We start from the raw sequence: 21,952 nt of genomic DNA on the forward strand, positions 1-21,952 counted from the left end.
TACAATCCCAAAGATTGTAAAACCCTCTTTATCGTACCTTCTCTTTGAGTATACCTGACTTATATTAAGACAAGAAGTCACTCTGTCTGGACCATGTTTTGTCTTAATGATGCCTGTAGCTTCCTATCTTTTCCATTCTCAGTTATCCAAGTCTTTTATTTCCTTCAGAAGATTCAACCAACAAAGCTCACTTCATTGATTCAGCAAATATATTAATTTTATGATAAACATTTTTGGATCACTAGGTATTTTTAGGTATTTCTGATATTTGTATTGTATGTTTCTCCTGCCTTCTTCAATTATGATTTCAGTTTACCTCTTTAGGCGAAGGCATGCAATCCACAGTAGTGACTCTACTTCATCCTCCTCTTCAGAAGACGAACAGCAGTTTGAGAGGAGAAGAAAAAGGAGCCGTAATAGAGCTATCAACAGGTAAGTGCTTGTTGATTCCTTTAAAACTGCCAGCTTTTTTAAGTAGAAAGAAAAATGAATAATTCGGGAATATGTACAGCTTGGCACATAATAAACAATTAGTTAAAAATTTATATACCAGTTTAATATATAAGCCTTAATATATAATAACTCGTGTTTGAAATATCTGAGGTTGAAACTAACTGTGGTTAGAACATATTTTTTTTAATTTATATATTTTTGGCTGCACTGGATCTTTGTTACTGTATGTGGGCTTTCTCTAGCTGTGGTGAGCAGGGTTTTCTCTTCATTGCAGTACTTCTCACTGCAGTGGCTTCTCTTGTGGAGCACGGGCTCTAGGCACACAGGCTTCAGTAGTCACAGCACATGGGCTCGGTAGGCCCAGCTGCCCCATGGCATGTGAGATTTTCCCAGACTAGGGACTGAACCCATGTCCTCTGCATTGGCAGGCGGATTTCTAACCATTGGACCTCCAGGGAAGTCCAGAGCATACATTTTCTTATAAAACCAAAATGCTGCTTGGTAAACACTGACTTGAGGAAATAACTGTTTTTTCACTGAAGTTTTTTTTTCTGCTTATAATGATAAAAAAATTCTTATTGTAGAATTCTTCAGGAAAATTGAAAGGTTAACTTATTTCATAACTGCTTGTAGTGTAAGTTCAGACATACTAAATCAGCTCATTTGATTTTTCACAATAATCATAAAAACAGGGCAAAAATTACTCCCATTTTACGGATATGGGGGGTAAATGAATAATTCAGTGCTTGGATTCTAACAATGCAATATTTGTAGGGTAGAAAACAATGTTTGATAAAGCGACTAGAACATATTGAAGGGGCATGCAAACCAATCATTTTTTATATCCTAAGTTCTATGTGTTTTTTAAATCATGTTAGCTCTGTTCTATTCAGTATGCTGGGCTTCCCCTGGTGGCTCAGCGGTTAAGAATCTGCCTGTGATGCAGGAGCCGTGTGTTTGATCCCTGGGTCAGGAAGTTCCCCTGGAGGAGGAAATGGCAATCCTCTCCGGTATTCTTGCCTGGAGAATCCTTGAACAAAGGAGCCTGGTGGGCTATAGTCCACAGGGTCGCAAAGAGTCAGACATGACTGAAGCAACTTAACACAGCATTCAGTATGCTGGCTACTAGCCAACCACATATGACACTTAAAATGTATCCATAGCTCATCTGAATTGAGATTTACCATCCGTTTTTGTAAAAAACACACTCTTGGATTTCAAAGACTTAGTACAAAAAAGAGAGTGTAAAATATGTCAATTTTTTAAATATTGATTTTGTGTGATGAAATATTTGGGATATATTGAGACATATTGTTTTCTGAGGAGGCCTTACAAATAGCTATGACTAGAAGAGAAGCGAAAAGCAAAGGAGAAGAAAGATATTTGAGTTTAGAGTTCCAAAGAATAGAAAGGAGAGATAAGAAAGCCTTCCTCAGTGATCAGTGCAAAGAAATAGAAGAAAACAATAGAATGGGAAAGTCTAGAGATCTCTTCAAGAAAGTTAGAGATACCAAGGGAACATTTCATGCAAAGATGGGCACAATAAAGAACAGAAATGGTATGGACCTAACAGAAGCAGAAGATATTAAGATGAGGTGGCAAGAATACACAGAGGAACTATACAAAAAAGATCACAATGACCCAGATAACCACGATGGTGTGATTACTCACCTAAAGCCAGACATCCTGGAATGCAAAGTCAAGTGGGCCTTAGGAAGCATCACTACGAACAAAGCTAGTGGAGGTGATGGAATTCCAGTTGAGCTGTTTCAAATCCTAGATGATGCTGTGAAAGTGCTGCACTCAGTATGTCAGCAAATTTGAAAACTCAGCAGTGGCCACAGAACTGGAAAAGGTCAGTTTTCATTCCAATCCCAAAGAAAGGCAATGCCAAAGAATACTCAAACTACCGCACAGTTGCACTCACCTCTCACGCTAGTAAAGTTAATGCTCAAAATTCTCCAACCCAGGCTTCAACAGTACATGAACCGTGAACTTCCAGCTGTTCAAGCTGGATTTAGAAAAGGCAGAAGAACCAGAAATCAAATAGCCAACATCTGTTGGATCATTGAAAAAGCAAGAGTTCCAGAAAAACATCTGCTTTATTGACTATGCCAAAGCCTTTGACTGTATGGACCACAACAAACTGGAAAATTCTTAAAAAGATGGGAATATAAGACCACCTGACCTTCCTCTTGAGAAATCTGTATGCAGGTCAAGAAGCAACAGTTAGAACTGGACATGAAACAACAGACTGGTCCAAATAGGGAAAGGGGAACATCAAGGCTGCGTATTGTCAGTCTGCTTATTTAACTTACGTGCAGAGTACATCATGAGAAATGCTGGGTTGGAAGAAGCGCAAGCTGGATCAAGATTGCTGGGAGAAATATCAGTAACCTCAGATATGCAGACAACACCACCCTTATGGCAGAAAGTGAAGAGGAACTAAAAAGCCTCTTGATGAAAGTGAAAGAGCAGAGTGAAAAAGTTGACATAAACCTCAACATTCAGAAAACTAAGATCATGGCATCCAGTCCCATCACTTCATGGCAAATAGATGGGGAAACAGTGACAGACTTTATTTTTTTGGGCTCCAAAATGACTGCAGATGGTGACTGCAGCCATGAAATTAAGACACTTGCTCCTTGGAAGAAAAGCTATGACTAACCTAGAAAGCATATTAAAAAGCAGACATTCCTTTGCCAACAAAGGTCCATCTAGTGAAAGCTATGGTTTTTCCAGTAGTCATGTATGGATGTGAGAGTTGGATTATAAAGAAAGCTGAGCGTCAGAGAATTGATTCTTTTGAACTGTGGTGCTGGAGAAGACACTTGAGAGTCCCTTGGACTGCAAAGAGATCCAACCAGTCCATCCTAAAGGAAATCGGTCCTGAATATTCATTAGAAGGACTGATGCTGAAGCTGAAACTCCAATACTTTGGCCATGTGGTGCCAAGAACTAACTCATTGGAAAAGACCCTGATGCTGGGAAAGATTGAAGGCAGGAGGAGAAGGGGACAACAGAGGATGAGATGGCTGGATGGCATCACCGACTCAATGGACATGAGTTTGAGTAAACTCCAGGAGTTGGCGATGGACAGGGAGGCCTGGAGTGCTGCAGTCCATGGGGTCGCAAAGAGTTGGACACAACTGAGTGACTGAACTGAACTGAGACATATAAAATACATTATTAAAATAGTATACTCTTTAGTGTGGTTAATACACTTTGGTGTGCATTTCATTTCTATTGGACAGCAATGAGTTAGATCATTCAAAAGTTATGTACTTGCCTTCATTTTATAGAAATGTGCATTCAGTCCTATTAATTTTATATTATGCAGTTCTATTAAGGATTACTTAAATATCTTTTTAAAAGCCACAATTGAAAACTTTTCCATCTTAAGCTTGGCAGTATAAATTTCTCATGGAATTTGAAACTAGCAAGAATTGTCACTTGGGGAGAAGATGGTGTGCTTTTACTTGTATTTAGTAGTAGCAGGGATTCTTTGCTTAGGCATTCTTATACAAGTATCTTAACATCTTAACTTTTAACATGAGCGTTTTCATTCTTCCATCTATAAAACAAGAGCTTTTTCTAGGTATATTTTTTTGTAACCTACTGTAAATGTTTTGAAAGTAATTAGGAAAGTAGTGATTCACTCTTGCTTGAAAAGATTGACATGGATCCAGGTGCTGGTGGGCTCTGCATATTTTGCTGAGAGGTATAATAGCAGGGTGGTGGCAGATCTGGAGTCAGGCTGCTTGGGTTTGATTCCTAGATCTGCCACTTAGACTATCTGTGTGATCCTGAGCAAGACAGTTAACCTTTCTGTGCCTTGGCTTTCTTTTAAAATGGGAAAAATAATAATACCTATGTCGTAAGAGTATTGTGAGGATTTAATGACCTTGTACTTGTTTAGCATCTAAACTAAAACTGTGTCCAGCAAATGATAAAGTGTCTGTAGGTCAGACACTATCGTTATAATGTATGTTGATACTTCCTGAACTCTCAACCATGAATTGCTTTATGTTGCCGTGGTATCTTGTGATATTTTCATTAAATTGTATATCTTTAATAATAAGCCTTCGGATGTAAATATTTCTAACACTATAAGTTCTCAACTAGTAAAGAAAAGGAGGAACTCAAAACACATAATCTCATGATTACTCCATTTGGAATTTTTTTAATTCTTAAGAAAAATGTCTATATTCTAACATGGAATTTGGGAGAGGAAAGTGGTGTTTGATGAATGTTTGGGGTTTGTAATCTTAGGTGCCTCCCACTAAATTTTCGCAAAGATGAATTAAAAGGAATTTATAAAGATCGAATGAAAATCGGAGCAAGCCTTGCAGATGTTGATCCAATGCAACTAGATTCTTCAGTGAGTACAGTCTGAGATGTATTATTTTAGTTTAAAATTTAAAAAGAAAGCAGTGTTTTATAAGAAATTTTTTATCTTTGTAGAACCTTTTCTTTTTTTTGTAACCTTTAGGCCACAACTGTTGCTCAGTTGTTCCTGTTAAGTTACTTTTACTCAGTTGACTATGTGTGGCTTGGATATAATTTAAGAATGGAATAAGATTTTAGCTTTGACTCAGATTTTGACAAATCTCAGAATGTCTATGTTTCCCTTCTATTAACAGGTACGATTTGATAGTGTTGGTGGCTTGTCTAATCATATTGCAGCTCTAAAAGAGATGGTAGTATTTCCATTACTTTATCCAGAAGTCTTTGAAAAATTCAAAATTCAACCTCCAAGGTAATTTAATTATACTTTTTATTTTAGGTAAAGTCTTTCCTGTGCTATGTCCAGAAACCGCTTCTCTCTTGAAAATTTCCAGGTCTAGAGTCATTTGTTATACTTGCCCTTGCAAGGTCCTGGGTGATTTGAGTATTTTTACTTTCTCAATGTTTAAGATGAAAAACGGTTTCAAAATTGATTCTCCATTAAAAAAATCATTTCCCATGACTTTTCATACATTTAGTAAAATTCTTGTCTTACATACTCTTTTTTCCTTTCAGCTTTGTGATTTGGTTTTAAATTTATATCAAAGTAATATATGTACATAGTTTTTTAATGTATGTATTTTTATTTTATTTTTTCAGAGTAGTAAAAGATGTTTTTCAGTTTTCACAATCAATAGCCAGATAAAAAATAAAAGATAATTGTAATTGCAAGCTATAATGGGAACATGATTAACTTAACAGTATAAATTATTGTTTTATAACAGCATAAAATAATTACATACAATTGGGAGGTCAAGCAGAGTGATGTAGTAAGTGGAAGTGCATACATGCACATAATTTTTTAATATATGTATTTTCATTTTGTACTGAAGTATATCCATGGACAGAGGCGCCTGGAGGGCTGCAGTCTGAGATTGCAAAGAATCAGACACAGCTGAGCTCCCATGTGCGCATAGTTGATTATATACATACATAACTTTAAAAGTCAGATAGCACCGTAAGTTTCACAAAGAAAAATTTACAAAAGTAGGGTAGGCCCTCTTCAAAGCTTCTTCATTTTAATTTTTCTGTTTTTTAAATTTGTTTCTGTCTTTTGGCCACACTATGAATCACCGGGGAAGTCCCTCATTTTTCTATTTTAGACACAATTTATAGACTTCTAAGGATGAACAGTGGCTATTTGGCTCCTTTACTTTCCCTACCCTCCATACATAAATATTTATTCCCCTTCCTTAATACTTTCAGTAGTTTATTTGTACACGTATAAACTTACTGAATCAATTTTCAGTGTTTGCTTTATGCCTATATATTTTTTTGCAGTCGAGCCATATATAACTGTATTTTTTCTTTTATATCTCTCCTCTCCCCACCAACTTTAATATTTGCTGTTTTGGTGACAGGAGGGTAGGGGTTTTTTGTATCACCATCCTTTTTAAAATTTTAATCACCATCCTTTTTTTATCTTCTTTCTTCTAGTTGTTATACCTTACTTAACCAGTTTTTAAACCCTAGTTCCTGATTTTCTTTTCCTTTTATAATTTTTTTCCCTGAATCACCCTCTATGGAAACATTGATTTAAGTAAACTTTTAAAAGTTTGTAGGCTTTTTAAAGCATAAATCATTTTAGTTAAATTGAAGCATAAATCAATTATAGTTAAACACTGGTGAATTTAAAAAAAATTAATCAAAAAATATAGAATATTAAATAGTGATTTAATGATGACAGGACATGTTGAAAGTACCTAGTTAAAGTCATTTAGTGAATTTTAGGGAATTCCTGGCAATCCAGTGGTTAGGACTTCATGATCTCACTCCCAGGGGCCTGGGTTCAGTCCCTGGTCAGAGAGCTAAGATCCCACAAACCACAGGTTGTGGCAAAAAAAAAAAAAGTGGTTTAGTGAATTAAAGCAACAATGACAAATTAGAACATTCTCTAACATCATATACAAAAATAAACTCAAAATAGACTAACTTTAAGACCACAAACCATAAAACTCCTAGTGGAAAACATAAGAAAAATAGAACTTTTATCATAAATCATAGCAATATTTCTTTGGATTCATCTCCTAAAATGAAAGCAAGATAAATAAATGGGACCTAATTATATTTTACGCTTTTTCACAGCAAAGGAAACCACTAACAAAACAGAAAGGCAACGTATAGAAGAAAATATTTGCAAATGATATAACTGATAAGGGATAAATATCCAACATATATAAAAAGTTCATACAATTAAACATCAGTGAAACAACCTGATTTAAAAATCGCCAGAAGAATTGAATAGACGTTTGTCCAAGGGGACATGCACGTGGCCTACAGGCACAGGAAAAGATACTCAGCATCACTAATCATCAGGGAGATGAAAATCAGAACCACAGTGAGGTATTACCTCATACCTGTCAGGATGGCTGTCGTCAAAAGGACAAATAGTAAATGTTGGCGAGGATGTGGAGAAAAGGAAACCCTTATATGTTGTTGGTGGGAATGTAAATGGGTGCTGCCACTGTGAGAAACAGTATGAAGGTTTCTCAAAAAATTATAGAACTACCGTCATATACCAGCAATTCCACTGTTGGGTATATGTCCAAAAAAAAGCACTAATTCAGAAAACACACATGCACCCTAGTGTTCATAGCAGTATTATTTATAATTGCCAAGATACAGATGCAACCTAAGTGTCCACATCAGCAAATGAATGGATGAAGAAGACGTGGTATAAATATATACACAGTGGAGTACTGCTGAGCCATAAACAGAGAATGAAATATTGCCATTTGCACCGACACGGATGGGATTGGAGGCCATTTTGCTGAATGAAATGTCAGAGAAAGGCAAATATATATGATATCGCTTTTATGTGAAATCTAAAAATACAGCAAACTAGTGAATATGAGAAAAAAGCAGATGCACAGATAATAGAGAACAAACTGATGATTACCAATGGGGAGAGGGAGCTGAGAAGGGGCAGTGTATGGGTAGGGGATTAAGAGGTATAAACTGTTAGGTATAAAAGAATCTACCAGGGTATATTATACAAAATGGGGAATCGAGCAGATATTTTATAAAAACTGAATGGAACATGGCCTTTAAAAATTGTAAATCACTGTATTTTACACCTCTAACTTAGTTAATAATGTATATCAGCTATACTTCTATTTAAAAAATTAAATTAGACCAGTTCCTTCCATTTTTTTCTCTTCATTTCCACTTTCTTACATTTCTCTTTTCTTAAATTTCTGCTCATAAAAAATCAACATATGATTGTGTTAAACTATTTTTATATGGTATGTTCTCTTTCCATTTCAATGGCTGAATGATACTCCATTTTGTGGATGTATCACATTTTATTTAATTGATTCTGCTATTGCCGACTATTTTGTTTTCTCCTAAGTTTTTGTTATTACAGATAATTAGTACCATGAACATCTCCATTGCTTCCTGTTTATGGGAATCCTTACTTTTTTCTTTAAAATAATCTCACAAATAAAACTATGGGCCCAGTAAATATATTTTTAAAAAAAATCTGTTTCTGTCTTGGCTTTTGTCCATTGAAATCACTGATTTATTCCATTTAAATTCTGATTGTTTTCTAAACAGTTTTTTTTCCGCATCTGCATTTGATTATGTCTGTTTCCTGTTATTTTTGTTTTGACTGTGCTGCAGGGTTTGCAGGATCCTAGTTCCTCAGCCAGGGATTGAACCCAGACCCTTGCAGTGAAAGCGCTGAATCATATTCACTAGACCGCCAGGGAATTCTCTTAATTTTTCTTTTATATTTTATCCTTGACTTTGAATAGATTTATTTCATCCATCACTTTTTTGTTTGGCCATTCTTATTCTGTCGTTTCTGTTTTTCTGAAATCTTTAACTTTTCAACTAAATCACTATTAGATAGTTAAGGAGCAGTTACTTGATCATTTCTATGAAGAGTGCGAATATAACTCATTTTCTTAGAATTCTGCCATGAGATCAGTGAATAACTTTGGGAATAGGTGAAAAACTGCATTACCCCATGACAGTGCAGTGATATCACCAGAAATTATTGTGAATTGTTTACATTGTCCTAGTGCCTATCACCCAGCCACTACTTCAATTTCTCTCTTTTATCCTACTTTATCTCATGGTCATTCCCACCATTTTCTTGCAAAAGTTTTGGTGTTATGTTACTGACACTCAGACCAAGGATGATACTTGAGATCTGCTATTCTTCCCACTGATATGTTATAAAAGTAAACTGTCACTCATACCTTTTTTGCAAGATAAGGTAATATGGACAGATTTGAATGAATAAAAGAATGTTTATTTCTTTCAAATGTTTCAAATAAAGGGTTTATTTAGTTTCAATATTCATTTTGTAGTATGAATATTAATCCCAGGTTTTAAGTTGTGCTTTGTGTATTGAAATGTTTCAGTTGTCTTGTTTACTTTCTTATTCACTAATTATATTCATGAAATTGATCTCTAATTTTGTTTAGCCTGTTTTTTAATGTATCGCTAAAATAATACTCTTTTACAGAGGTTGTTTGTTTTATGGTCCACCTGGAACTGGAAAAACTCTGGTTGCTAGAGCACTTGCCAATGAGTGCAGTCAAGGGGATAAAAGAGTAGCATTTTTCATGAGGAAAGGTGCCGATTGTCTGAGTAAGTGGGTAGGAGAATCTGAGAGACAGCTGCGATTGCTATTTGATCAGGTATGATATTAAAATTTGCTTATATAGATCTGTAATCAATGTAGATTAAGTTTGTAAGGATTGGATAAAGTTTGCATTTAATCACTTTTCATAGAAATAGACTCAAAATAATTATGTCAAATATATAATGTTTTTAGATTATTTTCCTTTGTATGTCTTGATTACACCAACTTATGACAAACAATTTTAGAGAGAAAAGAGAAAAGAATAATTGGGTCTAAATTCTTCTTAGGTCTCGTATCTAGAGAAAGAGTGATATTTTCATAAAGAGATAACACTAGTGAGTTTATGTCTCACTATGCAAGCTGAAGATTAGCTCTGCCTGAGTGGCTTTCAGTTTCATATCCCAGATGTATTGACAGTTAGTTAAGAGATAATACATTCTGATCTACTGAGGCATATTGCTGCAAATACTTTTATATCTCTTTATAAAATTCACTGAGGCTTTTTTAATTTCAATTTTACTGAAATTGATTTTAAACTATAGCATCTTGTTAAATGTTTTCTCATCCTGACATGGAGGAAGGCTGTGTCACTGTCTTCTGTTCTTTGTTTTGCTTTGACAGTTGGTCTTCTATAGATGTTTTTTGTGTCCCGATAATTATAGCTATATGAAATCTAAGGGATATAACCAGTGGAGTATGTATTTTGAATATTTCCAGCTGAATATACAAATAAATCACACGCTGTTAATAATTTAGTCTGAATCCTTAAAACACAATTCTTGAATTTACAGTTATATTTTTTAAAACTTGTTAAATGCAAGTAGGAATGAATTTAAAGTGGTTTATATTGAGTCTACATATTTGAAGTCTTTCATGATAGCCTGCAATCACTGGACTGCTTTCTAGGCCTATCAGATGCGCCCATCAATTATTTTCTTTGATGAAATTGATGGTCTGGCCCCAGTACGATCAAGCCGACAAGATCAAATTCACAGGTAAAACTTGCTTGATGGTACTTCTGCCTTTCTCCCTATATTCTGAGCTGTATTAATGTTGCAGGAGGGATAGAATGTTAAACAGTAAGAAACTTTATAAACCAGTTGTTTGGTAGTAGAAACCATTGTATAGTACAAAAAAGAAAAGTGAACCTGTTCTAAATGGTAGGATGTTCTCAAACACAATATTGGTTATAGATTTAACTTGTGATACAGACTTAAATGCCCACTGGCCCAGTGAGGTAAATAAAGGCATATAAAATGAGTGAGGCAGGCCAGAGATAAGAGTAGGTCAGGGAAATGTGTCTGAATGTCTAATTGTCAGAGAATAGTCAGTTGCTTTTAGCTCCAGCCTATTATTGAAGTGCAAAAGCTGACTCAGATTTGAAAAATAAGTTTTCTCTTTCTTAAATTTTATGTATGTTAACTGTCTTTTAGATGTTGCCAGCTAGGTCAGATGCTTTAAAGGCACTACCTGAGCCAAGCAAAATATATCTTAGTGTATGACCACTAGTTTAAGTTTCTAATACTAGCTCAACTTCCTCATTTTCAGAATGAGAAACTTGCATCTCCCCTGTGATAACTGTGTACCCAGGGGAGCAGTTTTCATTAGTGCCACTGCCTCAACTTGAATCTAAATTACTTTAGTCCTAGTTCATCTTCAGTTCTTCAGACCTTCTTCTTCAATGTAACTACTTAATTAATTTGGGATACCCAAAAGCAAATGTTTGCATGCCTTCATAATGCCAGTATTATTTTTACCATAGATGTTGTAAAAGAGGAACAAGATGTAAAAATATGAATGATATGTAGGTTTTGGCTCTTCTAATGCCTAACAACATTTACTGTATTATTATACCCTTCTTTGACTTGATGCTGTAGAATTTTATTTGTTGCTCTGAGTAAATTAAAATGTTTACTACTGTATGATTAAAAACAGTTGTGTGAGCTCATACCTACCAATAATGATGCACACTTTTTAAATGTGACTCATTTCGATATCAGCTATACTGTATTCATTGTGTTAATAGGAATAACACTAGCACCATCACTTTTCAGTCAAGCAGTTGAGTAACTACTGTAGTTTGGAATAATTCTAAAAGGGATTGAAGAAATTTCAGCAACAAATACAGAATAATTTTAGCAAGCACTTGGCCATTTCAAATATGTGTTTTTAAGAGAAATTTTATCGTACAAGTTTTTTGGGTTTTTTCCAAAGACTCAAAAAATTTTGGAGAAAAACGTTTTTGCTAAATTAAGCTTTTTTAGAAGTTAGCACACTGACCATGATTAAACTATATTCTGTGTCTTATTGTTTCTGATAATATTGTAGGATAATGTAAATAAGTAATTATGTGACTACATTAGAAAATAAGATTTTTAGCCCAAGAGAAAGGGGATGCAAATATAAAATAAGTTAAAACCCTTGGATCTTTATCTGAATTGGAATATCAGTATGAACTCATGATGAAATTTATTTTTGAAGAAAAAATAATTCCTGTCTCTGGACGCTAAAAAGACCTAGAAGCAATCACAGTCCAGTATATTCTGTTTTACTTTGGCATCCTTTGATAATGTGTACACAATGAAGTTTTTGAAGCTTTTTTTTTTTTAAGTTTCTGTTTATCTGCCTAATACTTGTGTATATATATTTTTTATTGCATCCTTGTTTGAGAACTCCAGAGTTCTATGTGAAATTGTGCTTTATGAAATGGCTTCCAGGATCCATTTGTAGCATTCTAAAAAGTGTGTTTTCCATTGATTTTAAATGTCTGTGTGCCATGTAGTATGTTATTTTACAGATTTTCGTTTTTAAAAGTCTATTGAAAATAGTGGGATGTGCTGAGAAAATTTATTCACACATTTAATGTATTAAATCTTCACAAAAAAAGAAGTGATGTATTCGGCTTCTATATAGTTAATCTCTTCTCTCTTATTTTTAAATTTAGTTCAATTGTTTCCACCTTGCTAGCTCTTATGGATGGATTGGACAGCAGAGGAGAAATTGTGGTCATTGGTGCTACCAACAGACTGGATTCTATTGATCCTGCTTTACGAAGGCCTGGTCGTTTTGACAGAGAATTCCTATTTAGCCTACCTGATAAAGATGTAAGAATTTAACATTACTCAAATTTTGACAAAATTGATTGTGCTTATCTTGAACAAGTCTTAGTATAGTGCAAATTGGAAGATTGAGTTTTGTACTGAGGCAAAGTTGTATGATTAACATTCAAGTAGGTATGTATGTATTTTTAGAGAGGCATTATTTAAAGAATAGAACTCAGATAATTTTTTATTTTATTTATTTCTTTATTATTTGGGGGAATGCATACCTTGTGGCATCTTAGTTCTCCAACCAGGATTTTAACCCGGGCTCATGACAGTGAAAGTGCCGAGTCCCAAACACTGGACCAGGGCATCTCTGGACGTGCACCTCCGCACCCGCCCCGCCACCCCAAGCACAGCCTTTGCTTGTTAGTCATATAGCTTTATTTTGATTCAGAACACATGGCCTAACAGTCAGTCCTTAGCCAGTTCATTAGACTTGACTTTTTCATGGATACAACCATATAATTCTACCCAGTTACTTTAAAGCTGCTGAATATTTTGAGAACCAAGTACGAAAATATGGGTAGAGCTGTCAGTACGCAACAGTTTTTAATATGTACAATAAACAATAATCCAGCAGTTAATTTTTCTCATTCACATTTGTGATGACTAGAACTTGAGCACTAAAAATGCAGTCTTATTTAATACAAATTTCTTAAGCTCATACAAATATATCATTTTTTTCCATTTTTAATGTTTCATATTTCTGTTTATATTAGGTATTGACAGCTTTACATTTTTAGATAACCCAATTATCTTAAAGTTACCCTAATCTAAATAGCACTATATTATTATAGAAAAATTAAATTGTTTTTGTTTGTAGGCTCGAAAAGAAATTCTAAAAATTCACACAAGGGATTGGAATCCTAAACCACTGGACATGTTTCTGGAAGAACTAGCAGAAAACTCTGTTGGTAAACATTGCTTTAAGTATTAAAAGAAATATTACATGCATTTCAAAGATGGAACAAGTTGTAGTTTTGCCAAGGTTTAAAGAAACCTTGTTTCTTGTTTAAAGAAATACAAAGTTAGATTTGTTTCTTATTTATAATTTGTGGCATGTTTTCTTATAAAGTCCTAGATACCATATAGAGGTGTTTAACATCTTGACTGTCAAAGAATTTGAGAATGAAGTTAGATCTTTTGCTGTTTACATTTTTCTAATTATCCTGTTAAGTATTCTACATAAGCTATTGCAGGTAACTCTTACATCAGTCCTGTGAAGTAGGTAGCTTTATTCCTATTTTACAGATATAGAAATGGCTGAGAAAGCATAAATGATTCTCTAAAAAGATCACACATCTAGTAAATGACAAACTGGAATTTGATCCTGATTATCTGATTTCAAAACTCATGCTCTTGACCCCTGCGCTCTGCTTTTAGTGCTTGCGTATTTCACTCTCAAAAGTTGATTGATTTGTTAGGGGTTATTATCAATCATGTGAGTTCACTGAGGGGCTGAGAGACATTTTAGCCTTATTACTCCTAAATATTTTGCTACTATATTGCTAGGCTGATGTTTAGTTTTCTTTTAACCATTGTCTTGCTTAATATGGTGGTGATTTACTTTAATTTTTTTTCTTTTTTGGTTGCCTTGGATAGGATACTGTGGTGCAGATATCAAGTCAATATGCTCTGAAGCTGCTTTATGTGCTCTGCGTCGACGCTACCCACAGATCTATACCACTAGTGAGAAACTGCAATTGGATCTCTCTTCAATTAATATCTCAGCTAAGGATTTTGAGGTAGCTATGCAAAAGATGATACCAGCCTCCCAGAGAGCTGTGACGTCACCTGGGCAGGCACTGTCCACCATTGTGAAACCACTACTGCAGAGCACTGTTCACAAGATCCTAGAAGCCCTGCAGAGAGTGTTTCCACATGCGGAAACCAGGACAAACAAAGCGTTAGACTCCGGTATGAAACTTGATTGACTGTTTAGTTTTCATAGTCAGTAGAACTAAGTATTTTGTACATCTCAGTAATGTTTCTTTATGAAAGAGACTCTTGAAAGGAATTTGGTCATGCCTTTCCTAGATATCAAGGAAGTTTACTTCACCGATTTCCCTAGACTTCCTTTATTTTAGGTTTGAAGTGCATTTTAAAATTTACTTGTTATTTATATGTACACAAACTTTTTTGAAAAAAAATCTCATTGGGGTTGCTAACTGAAGCATTATGTGAAGATCCACTTTGTAATTGAGAAAAGCTACTAATGTACACTTTTTTTGCTTGCTTTACAGATATTTCTTGTCCTCTCTTAGAAAGTGACTTGGCATACAGTGATGATGATGTTCCATCGGTATATGAAAATGGACTTTCTCAAAAATCCTTTAATAAGGCAAAAGAAAATTTTAATTTTCTTCATTTGAATAGGTACATTTCCCTTGAAAATTTATATATATGTATATATATATTCATTTGGAGAAGGAAATGGCAACCCACTCCAGTATTCTTGCTTGGAGAATCCCAGGGACAGAGGAGCCTGTTGGGCTGCCATCTATGGGGTCGTGCAGAGTCAGACACAACTGATGCGACTTAGCAGCAGCAGCAGCATATGTATTCATTCTCATGTGAATTCCCTAAAACTAAATGAAATTATGCTTGAGAAGATAAAGGATGCCAGCTAATTTACTTTTTTAAAAATTAAAATATTAGAAAATATTTTGTTACAGTTGTCATGATGTTAGAAACTATAAAGTATTGTTTCTAAATACTTTTCTAAATACAGTTTTCTAAATACTTTCTAAATACAGTTTCTAAAAATCTGTAAAGTTCGATTATTTCCAAGAGCCACATGAATCATGCTGCTATGATTGACTGGCCATATTGTCAAAACTTTTGGCTTATAAAAGTTCATAATTGATAATTGGGAGAGAAATTTAAGCTTTTTTTCCCTAAAACATAGGTTATTACTCATTTCTTTCAGAAATGCTTGTTATCAACCTATGTCTTTTCGACCAAGAATGCTGATAGTGGGCGAACCAGGATTTGGGCAAGGTTCTCATTTAGCACCAGCTGTCATCCATGCTTTGGAAAAATTTACAGTGTACACTTTAGACATTCCTGTGCTTTTTGGAGTCAGTGCTACATCTCCTGAAGAAACATGTGCCCAGGTAATTCATTGTTGCCCAGACAAATAAGCTGTAAGGTGAAGTAGTCTTCCAGAGACAAAGTCTAGAATTGCTTCATTCTTTTTTATATTGTGTTTTTTGGTCTTTCTGATTTCTGACTTCATGTTTTCAAAACAGAACCATGCCTAACTGCTTAGTTATTAAAAAGTATGACTTTAAATCCTTTTCCACTTCTTAATTACTATGTGACTTAGGAAAGTTTATTAAGTCTTTCTGCCCCATTTTCCCCATTTGCAAAATGGAAAAATCAGTACTTACATGATTGTTGTGAGAATTAAATGAGTGAAGTACTTAAAACAGTGATGGCTATGCAAAAAGTATGCAAATATTCTGCTGCTTCTTTTTTGCTATAGTTATATTAAAAGTTTGTAAAAGTGTTTTATGTATTTTTATATTTAACCTTGGTTGCCATAACAGAAAAGTCTTTTAGATTTCTTGAGCTGTTTTCTAATTGCTTGAAGCAATTATGTTTTTCTAAAAATGAAACTTTTATAAAAATATTCAAAAACAAGATGGTGGGATTGGGGGAAGCATTTTTTAGACTTAAGGGTTTTATATGACAGTTCTGGGAAGTTAAATTGTTCTAGATTTAAAACGCACACTGCTAATGTGCTGACTCTCTAAATGTATGTAATTGTTTTCTTTCTCTACTAGGTGATTCGTGAAGCTAAGAGAACAGCACCAAGTATAGTGTATGTTCCTCACATTCACTTGTGGTGGGAAATAGTTGGACCAACACTCAAAGCCACGTTTACCACATTATTACAGAATATTCCTTCTTTTGCTCCAGTTTTACTACTTGCCACTTCTGACAAACCCCATTCCACTCTACCAGAAGAGGTAATTTGTGGGAGAAATCATTATGCTTTAGAATGGAATATTCATAATCAATATAATTTAAAAAGAGATATTCAGAAACTATTAGGAATTTATGGGGAAAAAATTCAAGCGCTAAAGAGGTGAATAAAATTATAAGGAAAAGTTTTCCTAATTAAAGATACCATTGCTAGCTATGTGATACATAAGTTTGTTGGGCAGCACATGTGTCAGCATTTGTTGTGTATATGTACAGTGAGACCAGAGCTTTCCAGGTGGCGCTAGTGGTAAAGAACCTTCCTGCCAGTGCAGGAGACATAAGAGACATAGGTTCGATTCCTGGGTCAGGAAGATCCCCTGGAGGAGAGCATGGCAACCCACTCCACTGTTTTTGCCTGGAGAATCCCATGGACACAGGAGCCTGGCGGGCTGTAGTCCATAGGGTTGCACAGAGTAGGACATGACTGAAGTGACTTAGCACACATAGTGAAACTACTTTATAAATTTTTTTTCTCTAAATGGAATATGATACATTACTGTTCCATAACTACTTTATGTATCTTATGTGTTTTTTAATATGTAAGTCTTATTTATTTTAAGAGCACCATAGCCTTTGCTGTTGTATTGGTATACCATAATGTTATTTATCCAAATCCTTATTGATAGGATTTCAGCTATTTTCTAATTTTTTTCTGTTGAACTGCTACAGTGAGCATTTTGGGGTTTTAAATCATATAAACATTACCATGTGGATTTTTTTAACATGCATTCCGAAAAGTGGAATAACTGTAGCTTAGTTGAAGGGTATGCACACTTGACATTTTTAACAGTACCAAATTACTGTCCTTCAAATTTGTGCCAATTTCGATAACTACCAGTGACCAGGTTTGTTCTGTTTCTGCTTATAATACTATTCTCTTATGGCAGGAACACCTCTGCCCATCACTGTCTTTTCCCTTACTCTGCTTTTTTTTTTTTTTCAATTAGTTTATTTTTTTTTCAATTGGAGTATAATTGCTTTTCAGTGTTACGTTAGTTTCTGCTGTACAAAAACGTGAATCAGCTGTATGGATACGTATATTCCTTCCCTTTTATGCCTCCCTCCCACCCTCATCCCACCCCTCTGGTTTGTTTTTGTCACTACTTGACATAACATATTAATTTGTTTGACTCTGTCTCTCCTAGCAGAATGTTAAATATATGAAGTCTGGACTTTTCTTCCACTTCTCTATCCCCAGAGTACATAATAAACATATTGTAGGCTTCTGTGTGTGAGAGTGTGTGTATGGTTTTTCCATACCTTTAACAGAATTAATGTACAGTTTATAGAACACTAGTAGGAAGATAAATTCAAATATTTAACTTAAAAATACTTTTGAGCACTTATTCTATAACAGACATGGTTATAGGCATTGGAAATATAGCACTGAACAGTTTAGACAAAAATCTATATCCTCCTAGGGCTTACATTTTAGTTGGGGGAAAGACAAACAAGAATAAAATACAATACTAACCTATCACTATGGAGAAAAATGTAGCTAAGCAGTGCCAAAAGTGTGGTACGGTCACTGTGTTAAATTTACTGGGTTGGCCTCACTAAGAAGATGGCATTTGAGCAAATACCTGGAAAAGGTGAAGTAGTGGCCCATTTGGGTATCTGAGGGACAAAGGTTCCTGGCAGAGGAACAAAGGTTTCTTATGCAAGTATAAAAGCCCCAAAGCAAAAGTGTGTCTGATGTGTTAGAAAAATCACAGAAAGTCTAGAGTGACTAGGCCAGAGGGAGTGTAAGGCCGAGAAGGGGTTGATGGCAGGGAACTATCAAAGGGCCAGGTTATGTTCCCAATGGCAGCTTTAGTAGCTGTGAATTACTCAACTAAGAACCGAATAAATTGGGAAATGAATATTAAGTGTATGTTAAGTCTAGATTCTTAGGGTGGTAAGAGTCCTTAAAAGTTTCTAATCACCTAGTTCTGGACTCTGAATTCTTTCTTTTGTGTAATAACACTGTCACAATTCATTTTGTTAGTTCTGACTCCTAAAAAAAATCAGCTTATTTTGAGAGGCTTCCATTTCTTAATCTCCGTTTGTTTCCCAGGTACAATAGAGAACTTGTCTAATCTGTCTTCATCATGGCAAGCGCTTTGTATGTTTGAACATGCTTTTGCATTCATTTTTATTTCCTCACTCTAACCCAGGCTTCTTCATACTAAACAGTTCTTCTATGATAAGATACAGTTTTTCGGATTCTTAAATACAATGGAAGTTTATTTCTTGCTCACTTACAGTATCAGGTAAATGACTGGAGTGACGGCTGTACCCTCCCCCGTGTAGTCGTTCCACACACTCAGACTGGGAGAGCATGCTCATTTTCATCACGTGGCTCTCCAGATTGTTTTCATTCCACCCAGCTGAAAGGATTGGCCCTTTCTTGTGCCTGGTCTGAAAGTGATACACATCATTTCCTTTCACGTTCCATTGGCTGAACCTCGCATAGCCATACCTAACTGCAAGGGAGACTAGGAAGTATGATGTAGCACTGGGTCCCAAAGAAAGAGAACATGAACTGTGACAGTAGCCAGCTCTGCTGCACATCACACATATTTTTAGTTTCTTCAAAATTCTAGTCACTTGCCTGAATGTCTTTCTCTTTATATTCCTTTTGAAAGGCTGTACCCAGAATGAATTAAGTACTTTAGCAGTGTTCTGATTAACGGACTAAAGGAGAATTACTATTTAGTAGCCACATTAACCATTTATGTATTGTACTCACTGTCAACTAAAACAACATTATTTCAAAGTTTAAAACAAAAATAAGTTTATACTCTTGGTAATAAGTAAGGGAGACTAGCTGAACTTTATATGGATGGAGGGAGGTTCAATGGAGAAGGCAATGGCACCCCACTCCAGTACTCTGTCCTGGAGAATCCCATGGACAGAGGAGCCTGGTAGGCTGCAGTCCATGGGGTCGCTAAGAGTCGGACACGACTGAGCGACTTCACTTTCATTTTTCACTTTCATGCACTGGAGAAGGAGATGGCAACCCACTCCAGTGTTCTTGCCTGGAGAATCCCAGGGACAGAGGAGCCTGGTGGGTTGCCGTCTATGGGGTCACACAAAGTCGGACACGACTGAAGTGACTTAGCAGCAGGGAGGTTGAAAAGCCATAATCAGTTTAATCTGGCATAACTTTATCAAGAATGTGGAAATTCTGTACTTAAAATGTTTTGGTTTTTTTTTTTTTTTTTGCTATAGCTTCTTCTTTTTTATGATAATATTTCCTAAGTATGTCATTGTGAACTGGGTTGAGTAGCCCAGCATCACCCTGTCTGGGAGAGTGGAATGGGCACCGGACCAGGAATTGCTGGTTTTATAAAATGAATAGTCTATATGGATACAAATAAGCAAGTCTGCTTTGAGCCTTACGTAGTCTCTATTGTCCTTGGTGAGCTAGTGATACTGTGTCTGTAGCATTGGACTGTAATATATATGAGAAGTACTGTGTATTACATTACAATCTGTCCATCTCAAAACTGCAGTCAGAGTACCTGTATGCATGAGCACTAGTAGACCCTAACAACTCATGAAAAAATGAGAAAGAATGTCAGAAATAGATTAGAAACTTGGGTGAATTGTGAAACACAAGCAGTGAGGATTAGATTTCAGAGTATGTGCATCAAAGGGCTGCTTTGAAAAATGGCAGTTATTTCTAGCTCTAGATCAGTGCTAGGAGGAAATTAAGAGAGTCCTTGAACAACTTTGTGTTTTTTGGCTTTCTTCACTTCTGGCCATGCCAGACAGTAGTTGGCAGAGTTTGTCATCAGCTAGATCAGTGAAGGTGGACCAAGGACTAGTGTGGCAGGGCAGTAACTTAACCTTTAGGTACTGAATGGGAGGAGTGGGAAGACCCTGTGCCCAAGAAACAAATTACAGGCACATTCTGTTTCTAATATAGTCTACCTTATTTCATAATCACTGAAAAAGAAACTAGAATAAACAGAAAAAGCATCTATGAACAGTCATATTTGAAAGGCAAAGATAAATTTATAAATAAGCATTTGAGGAAGGACAGTGCCATAGAAAATTATATCCATGCATCAGCAATAGATTGTTATGGAAAAGAACCATTTGAAGACATTACTAATGAAGTAGCTCCTCCCAAATACAAAACCCTCCAGGGCTAAAAAGACACAGATGAAGAGTGAATTAGCAAGATGAAGGATCATGAGATCAGGAATTCTTATATAATACAATAGGACAGAGATCTGAAAAGTGAGGGGAAAATTAAAGGAAATAGAGGAGATAGATTCAAGTCTAACATCTATTTAATGGGATTTAAGGGCAGAGAAAAGAAATGTAGAAGAAAAAAATAGTCAAATAATTCAGCATTTCATAGAATTAAAGAATACCATAATCTTCAGATTTAAAAGGTCCCCTGTTCTAACTGATGGATATAGAAAGACTGATATCTAGATAAAATTTTAGAACATCAAAAGTACAGAGAAAAATCTAAGCATCTTCCCAGAGAATAAAACATTACTAGAAAGGACTGAAAACAAATTGCTTCTACATTTCATTGGTAACACCAGCCACTACGGAGGCAACTGAGCAATATTTTCAGTTAGAAGGAAAATAATTTTGAATCTGTAATTTTCTTCCCAACGAATTAACATTTGAGTGAAAGAACAAAATATATTTTTGACCATACAGTGCCTAAGAAACTATTACCCACAAACCTCTGACTGAAATATTAAAAGATAATTTCTCCTCTTGGTTTTTTCTTTTTTTTTTTTGGCAGAAGTGGCATATAAGAAGCAGTACACGAAGAAAACAGTAAAACTTGTCACAAAATTGTGCTTGTTAACTTTTTTTTTGAGGAAGAGGGAAAATATTGCCTCAGGTTCTTCGAACAGAATACTCTTTAAGCCTGATGCAATCAATGTGATAGACACTAAATACACAAAAACACATTTAAAGTTATGTGGAACTATGTTGACCTTGGTTCTGAACTCAGAATGGCAGGCAGGAAGGACATCGTGAAGGAGAAACAGGAAGTAAAAGCACCTTCAGATTTGTATCTGATATGTAGATGTTGATTAACTTTACAGTTTGATAGAAAAAGAAGCTTAAGGATATATCTGTTAACACTTGTAACAGTGAAAGAATAGAAATACAGCATAGAAATAATACATAAAATATCTGTCCTTTTGTGACTGGTTTGTTTCCCTTAGCAAGTGTTTTCAGTGTTCATCTGTGTTGTAGCCTGTGTTCAAATTTCATTCCTTTTTAGGCTGAATAATATTCTGTTGTATGTCTGTACCACATTTTGTTTATCTGCTCATCT

General features: G+C 35.2%; 1 protein-coding gene across 1 annotated transcript in view; it reads left to right on the forward strand.

Annotated features, from left to right (window-relative positions):
- ATAD2 (ATPase family, AAA domain containing 2) overlaps positions 1 to 21,952 on the forward strand; it is a 63,368-nt gene that overhangs the window by 25,748 nt on the left and 15,668 nt on the right. Inside the window, exons 9-19 of the mRNA XM_027560913.1 lie at positions 325 to 432; positions 4,726 to 4,834; positions 5,097 to 5,212; positions 9,437 to 9,611; positions 10,463 to 10,551; positions 12,501 to 12,660; positions 13,484 to 13,574; positions 14,263 to 14,577; positions 14,904 to 15,036; positions 15,590 to 15,776; positions 16,449 to 16,634. Of these exons, the coding sequence (XP_027416714.1) occupies positions 325 to 432; positions 4,726 to 4,834; positions 5,097 to 5,212; positions 9,437 to 9,611; positions 10,463 to 10,551; positions 12,501 to 12,660; positions 13,484 to 13,574; positions 14,263 to 14,577; positions 14,904 to 15,036; positions 15,590 to 15,776; positions 16,449 to 16,634 (1,669 nt within the window). The remainder of the gene's footprint in view (positions 1 to 324; positions 433 to 4,725; positions 4,835 to 5,096; positions 5,213 to 9,436; positions 9,612 to 10,462; positions 10,552 to 12,500; positions 12,661 to 13,483; positions 13,575 to 14,262; positions 14,578 to 14,903; positions 15,037 to 15,589; positions 15,777 to 16,448; positions 16,635 to 21,952) is intronic.

This window comes from Bos indicus x Bos taurus, chromosome 14 (genome assembly GCF_003369695.1).
Source record: "Bos indicus x Bos taurus breed Angus x Brahman F1 hybrid chromosome 14, Bos_hybrid_MaternalHap_v2.0, whole genome shotgun sequence".
Classification (NCBI taxonomy): domain Eukaryota; kingdom Metazoa; phylum Chordata; class Mammalia; order Artiodactyla; family Bovidae; genus Bos; species Bos indicus x Bos taurus.